Genomic DNA, 7,635 nt, shown 5'->3' on the forward strand with positions numbered 1-7,635 from the left:
CGGCCAGATCCACCCTCCCCGGTCAGCCCCGGTCCTCCTCCGCCGCCTCCATCGAGCTCCGTCGCCGGCGCTGCCATGGCTGATCGGGAGGAGCCCCGATCCGCAGCAGCGTTGACCGCGCGTGACCTCGGCGTGGGCCCCGCGGCCAGCCCAGCCCCGGCCTGCTGCACCCCCGGGCCCAGCTGGCCCGCTCCCTCCGGCCCAGGCCTTCTCCTCTCCACGTGCTGGGCCTCAACCCATGGTGAGATGACCGCTACCCCTCGCCCGTGCGTAGAGTAGTTATGTTGCGCTTGCTCTGTTTTTTTCATAAAACGGCCAAGTCCTTGAGATTTTGCATTCGGGTGCACTATTCATCGCATCATAACTCTTTGCATATTGCTCCGTTTTGTGTGTGTAATATATAGAAATGTCCGTCATCAGATGCTCTTCATTTTGTTCCATTGTGCCATGCTTGTTTGAGGTCATCTTGGTTCCCTAATCATCGTTGCAAGAGTGCTATATGCTGTTAACTGCTGTCTGTTTACAGAACTTGATGATTTGTCTTTTTCATTGCATTTTGAGTGTGCATCCTATGAGCATGAGATCTACATGTGTTTTGAACTACATCCTGCCATGTTTACAGTGGTGCTAGTCTTGTATTTTTAGGATCTCTGTGGTGACTAGCACAAGTATGCAAAGTAGCCTCCGTGATGTTGCTGATTTCCATGACTTAGTCATTTCTGCAAAGTCTGAGTCTATTATGTTGTGATGCCATGTAAAGCTGCTTCTACAAGTCATTCTATGCATGATCTAGAGATGTTCACTAAGGGTGTTTTGTTATAAATGTTATGCTCTATCTATCCATGCCCTTGTTTGCATTTATAGCCTGCTGTAGCTTGTTGTTATCTTACTCTATTTTTGTTATAAAATGTTCTTGGCAGATTGTTTACATGTTAATCAATTTTGCCGTGGTTGTTACTAGTGATCCATGCATCCTATGACTATGCTGTTGCCATGTTTAGTTTCATATCCATGCCATCTTACTGTTGGTTACCTTGCCATTCTATGTAATGCTCTGTAGTGAGTGGTTCAAGCTCACCAACATGCCTACTTATCGTTATTTCTGCCATGCTTTGTTTTTCTTCTAAGTCTGAATCTGTTTATGAAACTTGCTATGTTTACATGGGTGCCATCATATCTTCTGTGCCTTTTTGGCTCGTGATCACTAAGGGACTTTTGTTCTATGCAATCAATATATTCATGCCATGCCTTTGGTTGCCATGATAAGTTCCTGTAGCATGTTGGTTGATAGCTCTAAACTTTGTAACCTGATGTTATTTCTGCCATGTCCAGTAATTTCTGCTAAGTCTGTGAACCTGTTATTATTTGCAATCTTGCCATGTCCTTTTGAGCATGTTCTAGTGAGTTCTGGAGATAACTCAGTGCTCATGTTTTGTCGTGCTTTACCTGTACATCATGTCCATGCATTTTGTTTTGATGTTGAGTTGCTGTAGCATATTGTTTTGATGATCTCTAGATGCCTAGTTGCTGTTTTGGACAGATTGTTGCTATGTCTTGTTTGGAGTGTATGTGTTGCACCGTTGCTCCGTTTTGAGCATGCTCCATATGAAACTTGCTTAGTTTTGCTTGTAGTTTCATGTTACCTCGTTGCATCCTTGTTTTGAGTGTGTTTGCTTGATGTTTGAATGCATTTTGCATCAATGCCATGTTTAACTTGTTTTGCTCATATCTTCTAGGCCGTAGCTCCGAATCTAATGAACTTTATATGTAACTTGACTATAATTTCGTGTAGATCATCTTGGTGCATCTTAACTTGCTGTTTAACAACTTGAACATAAGGTTTATTCAGATCTGGACCAATTTCGAAATTTGCATATGAGTACTTTCCGGAATTGTTATAGGTTGTTTCCGGCCTCATTCAAACTTGCTTTGATGTGTTGTTCTTGTATGCATCATCTCTTGTCATGAGTAGCTTCATGTAGCCTTGTCATGCATCATACTTGGTTGAGCATCATGCTTGTTCATATGTGGTGTGTTTACCATGGTGTGTGCTTCTTCTCGATAGTTCCCGTGTCGTTGCGATCGTGAGGATTCGTTCGTCTTCGTGGCTTCATCTTCTTCATGGACTCGTTCTTCTTTCTAGCGGGATTCCAGGAAAGATGACCGTCACCTTGGATCTCATTACTATCATTGCTATGCTAGTTGCTTCGTTCTATCGCCATGCTGCGCTACCTATCACTTGCTCTTCAAGCCTCCCAAATTGCCATGAACCTCTAACCTTTGTCACCCTTCCTAGCAAAATGTTGTTTGGCTATGTTATCGCTTTGCTCAGCCCCCTCTTATAGCGTTGCTAGTTGCAGGTGAAGATGAAGATTGCTCCATGTTGGATTATGTTTATGTTGGGATATCACAATATCTCTTATATTCTTAATGCATCTATATACTTGGTAAAGGGTGGAAGGCTCGGCCTTATGCCTGGTGTTTTGTTCCACTCTTGCCGCCCTAGTTTCCGTCATACCGGTGTTATGTTCCTTGATTTTGCGTCCCTTACGCGGTTGGGTGATTTATGGGACCCCCTTGACAGTTCGCTTTGAATAAAACTCCTCCAGCAAGGCCCAACCTTGGTTTTACATTTGCCTCACCTAGCCTTTTTCCCTTGGGAGTCGCGCTCTCGAGGGTCATCTTTATTTACCCCCCGGGCCAGTGCTCCTCCGAGTGTTGGTCCAAACTAGAGCCCTTTGCAGCGCCACCTCGGGGAAACTTGAGGGCTGGTTTTAGTTGTACGGACTGCTCATCCGGTGTGCCCCGAGAACGAGATATGTGTAGCTCCTATCGGGATTTGTCGGCACATTCGGTTGGCTTTGCTGGTTTTGTTTTACCATCGTTGAATGTCTTGTAACCGGGATTCCGAGACTGATCGGGTCTTCCCGGGAGAAGGAATATCCTTCGTTGACCATGAGAGCTTATAATGGGCTAAGTTGGGACACCCCAGCAGGGTTTTATCTTCCGAAAGCCGTGCCCGCGGTTATGTGGCAGATGTGAATTTGTTAATATCCGGTTGTAGAGAACTTGATACTTGACTTAATTAAAACGCATCAACCGCGTGTGTAGCCGTGATGGTCTCTTCTCGGCGGAGTCCGGGAAGTGAACACGGTTTCTGGGTTATGTTTGACGTAAGTAGGAGTTCAGGATCACTTCTTGATCATTGCTAGTTTTCACGACCGTTCCTTTGCTTCTCTTCTCGCTCTTATTTGCGTAAGTTAGCCACCATACATGCTTAGTCGCTGCTGCAACCTCACCACTTTACCCCTTCCTTACCCATTAAGCTTTGCTAGTCTTGATACCCATGGTAATGGGATTGCTGAGTCCTCGTGGCTCACAGATTACTACAACAACAGTTGCAGCTACCGGTTTACGATGATCATGACGCGAGAGCGATGTTACTTGTTTTGGAGTTCTTCTTCTGTTTCTTCTTCGATCAGGGGATAGGTTCCAGGTCGGCAGCCTGGGCTAGCAGGGTGGATGTCGTTTGAGCTCCCGTTTGTGTTTCATCCGTAGTCGGATGTTGATCTTATGTATGATGTATTGTTGTATTCTTGTGGCATTGTATGCCTCTTGTATGTATCCCCATCTATTATGTAATGTTGATGTAATGATCTCCACCTTGCAAAAGCGTGTCAATATGCGGTTCTATCCTTGGTGGGACCTTCGAGTCCCTTTAGGATAGTATCGCATATTGGGCGTGACACCCGGGCGGCGCTGGTGGCGGCTGCCTCTAGCCTTTCCCCTCGCGGGTCGCTCCGACGCGGGGCGGCGCTGCAGGGTGCTCCCAGGCAGGGGCGGTCCGGCGCGGCGGCGGTGCTCTCCGGTGTGGTGGCGGGGGATTTTCTGGGCGGCGGCGCTGCCGTTGGCGGCGGGGCGGCGTGGCGATGCGATCTGGCGGCGCTCGCTCGGCCCAGATCTGGGCCCTTCGGGCCCCATCTGGGTCTGGGCGGGCCGGCGGCGGGGAGGGTCGTCGGTGTGGCTTCCGGGAGGCAGGGGAGCGGCGATGGGCGGGTGGATGCTGGCGGCGCTGGTGCCGCTCTACTGCAGCGTGGATGGCGGGGCTTTACGGGCCCAAATCGGGCCTGGTCGGGCCAGGGGTGTCCTGGTATGCCCTGCTGCTGCATCCGGACGGAGACCGCGACGGTGCCGGTGACTCGGGCCTCCCGCACGATGGCGGTGGAGGTAGTTCCCTCCCGCGTGGCTCCGGTGCTGCTGCTCCTGTCGCCTCGTGCGTCTCTCTCCATCCTCTTGGCCTCGTGGTGGTGATCTCGGTGAGGCGGCGTGGGTGGCATCAAGACCGCGGTGGCGCATGCTGGTGGGCGGCGAGGTGGCTGGTTGGCTTCGGCCTGGTTGGGCGGTGGGGCTTGGAGTGCGGGAGAAATCCCTTGCCGGCTCTTTTCCGGCTCCGATGCGGTGACACCTGCGGTTGCCACCATCCCTTCTTGGAGGGTGTCGGATGTATCCATCCCCCACTTCCTTTCGCGTGCCGGGGGAAACCCTAGGACACGTCCGGGCAGCAGCGTCGTCGACGTCGCATCCCTTGCTGGAGGTGCTGCTTGGTACGCGGCGGGTCGGAGCCTGGGTCTGTGGTGGGTCATTTTTGGAGGGCGCAGCGGTGGCGGGTCATCCGCGCTTTGTCGAGCTGCCGTTGTTGGCATTTCTTTCTTCTTCTTCTTTATTCTTTCTCTTTCCTTTGGGCTTGTTGTGCTTCTCGCCCGAGCACTCCTATGTATCAGTGTTGGTTGCTTTGCAATACAAAGCGGGGAAACCCTTTTTCGACAAATCACCATGAGTAAATCAGGTGGAAGAAGATTAAATATTTTGAAACCACATAGACACAAGCAGAAGAACACAAAGGAGCTAAGAAAACATTGTTCCCATTCCCATCACCCATAAAAGTGATCTAAAACCTTCTCATGTAATACAGAATGTGGATAGCCTGTGCTTAGCTACCAGTTGCAACCAATATATATTTCGTCATGTGCCTTTGCTTTAAAACATCTGGTTGGCTAAATTCAACAGTATGGGCAGGAGAATGATGATATTTGGTCATAGGCATCATCTTTATGCATGCATGATGTTAACGACGAATAAGCTCAACCAAGGTTATGACTATGATCTTATTTTATAGCAACTTTTCCTAGTCGAAGTTAATGTCCCCATTGATTTCCCCACTGGAAATTATTCGAGTCCTGCACTCGTAACACGACCAATGAAAACAAGCATGACGAAGCATTGCCACACGCACTGCTGTTAAATGGGAAGGAATTAACCTCGGTTTGAAAAAAAAACTAAAATAACAGAATAGCTTAAGGATGGGGGTTGTGCAACAATAGTCGGTTATTCTAGTAAACGGAGAAAAGATCACTGTTTCAGTAACACGGTTATATTTAGAAGATCCAATCATCGGTTCTTACAACACAACTTTGATAGCCTAAATATTAGCAGCAGATCAAGCGAATAAACCCAACACATAACATTATCAAACATAGCAGTTACGTACAACATTTGTGGCAAGTTACAATCATCACTTTTATATTGCTCTAGATCGCAATAAGCAAACCTTGATTTCTGATGGTGGGGGAGACGAAGCTAGAGCGGGGAATCATGGGCGACGAACGAAGGGACTTGATGAGGTGGCGGCTCTATATATGCACGTACCTTGCTCCGGTGCTCCTCCTCCACTACTGCGCCTTGCCGCTCCCATTCCTGCCTCCCTGCGCCTTTCCACGAGTCATAACTTCAACCTCTGATCCATATCCAACGCGATGACGCCGGAGTGCATCCTTTTCGCCGGGGACAAGGCGCCCTCGCTGTGGTGCTGGATCTTCTCCTAGCCATCTCTTTTCCATGGCCAATGCAAGCAACGGGACAGGATGCAATCCCTCATCTAGTCTAGAATTTTAGATACATCAGAGCAACTTTAATGGGGCGACCCATTTCGTCCGCGGCCGTCCGTTTGGGTCGGCGCGGACAAAAAAGCTGGCCCAACGCGCCGACACAAACGGACGCGCGTCCGCTTTCGTCCGCCTGCCGACCTATTACCGGCCCATTTTTTAGCCTGATTTGCGTCAGCGCGGACACACGACGGACGCGCGCGCTCGCCCTCTTTCCTTACCGGGCCCGCTGGTCGGTGGCACATTGGATTCACACCCTCGCCCGCCTGCTTCGTCGCCGACGCCGCCGGCCATTTTTTCAGATAAAATGGATACATAGATAGTTCTAGCATACACAGATAAAAGAAAAGACCACTACTCGTCGCTTTCTGACTCCGACTCGATAATGTTCTCCTCCGACGTCTGAATGTAGGCGTCAGCATGCTGCTCGTCTTCAAAGTCCCGACCTGACATTTCTCGTAGCTTCAGTTTCAATTGAGCTGCCTGCTTCCGCGAACGCTTGTCCTCCCGATAGGCGGCTCGCTCCCTCCTCCTCGCGTCCCTCTCCAACCTCCTTTGCTTGTAGAACTGGCGCTCGTCGACGATGTCCTGCGGAGCGTTCGCGCCACACCATCAAGGCTTCCACGTCCATCTCGGCGATGGCGATGGCGACGCTGCCGCCTCCGGTGGACACGACGATCCTCGTCGGTGAAAAGCCGCGGGAGAGGCGCTAGATCCTGCGCCCGCTGGCTCGACACGTCGGGAAAATTCATATCCCGACGAGGCCTCAGGAGGCGCCACGCCGCCGCGTCGTGCGCACTTGGCCGCCTCCTCTGCGGTGTCAAAGGTGCCGAGGATGAGACGTTTCTCGCGAAACCAGATCTCGGAGGAGAAGGCGCCGGAGCGGCGCTCGCGGACTCCGCGAAAATCCAAAGCGCCCAGGCGGCGGATCGACATGATGGCGCAGAGGCGGCGAGGTAGTGAGAGGGGGCGAGATGAGTGGGCGGCGGACAGAGTGTGGAGGGAGCGCCGGCCGCGGCGCGCGCACGAACCTTTCCCGCACGCTGGAGCGCCAAAACCAGCATGCACTAGGCCACTTTCCCCCCGCGCGCTGGAGCGCTAAAACCAGGGCGACGGCATGGACGCTGGCATGATCTAAAACGCGCGCGGTCATGAAATGGGTCGGCTCGTTGGGCGCACTGCCGACCCAAAACTAAAAGAGGGCGGACGGCGGGCGGGCGGCCGACCCAAACGGACGGTCCGTTTGGGTCGGCCCGTTGGAGTTGCTCTAAGGGGCGTGACGGTGGATTGTGAGGCGGCGGCGGATCGTGAGGCGGCTATGAGGGCGGCGAGCACAGGCGGCGGCGATTTTTCTGGGGAAGGAGACTCAATCGGAAGAGAGGAGGTTGGGGACAGATGGGTCGTGGGTGCGTGTGTTCCAATTTTTTATCCTTCTTTTCTGTTTTTGAGCGGGGACGGGAGGAAGGTGGGTCGTGGGTGCGTGCATGCGTACGTGGTTGGGCTGATTTTTTCTTTTGCGTACGGACGAGGGATGAGGTCGAACGATACGACATAATCGATGCTGGCGACAGGAGGGGAGGTTGAATCATCACGACGTTTGATCCTCCTTTAATAGTAGAGACTAGTGAAAGTCAGTTGCAAGATTAACAAGTCAAGGAGCATCCCCTAACTGCAGTCATGTATGAGGTCAGAT

The 7,635-nt window shown here is 51.3% G+C and overlaps 1 protein-coding gene across 1 annotated transcript; it reads right to left on the reverse strand.

Moving 5' to 3' along the window:
- Nucleotides 1–6,296: 6,296 nt before the first annotated feature.
- Nucleotides 6,297–6,878, reverse strand: LOC141022797 (uncharacterized). The gene is made up of 2 exons (XM_073499064.1): nucleotides 6,708–6,878; nucleotides 6,297–6,530 (listed from the first exon to the last, which is right to left on the reverse strand). Exons 1-2 carry the CDS (start codon nucleotides 6,876–6,878, stop codon nucleotides 6,297–6,299), a joined length of 405 nt encoding a protein of 134 aa, XP_073355165.1.
- Nucleotides 6,879–7,635: the final 757 nt, after the last annotated feature.

This window comes from Aegilops tauschii, chromosome 5, assembly GCF_002575655.3.
Source record: "Aegilops tauschii subsp. strangulata cultivar AL8/78 chromosome 5, Aet v6.0, whole genome shotgun sequence".
NCBI classification, from domain to species: domain Eukaryota; kingdom Viridiplantae; phylum Streptophyta; class Magnoliopsida; order Poales; family Poaceae; genus Aegilops; species Aegilops tauschii.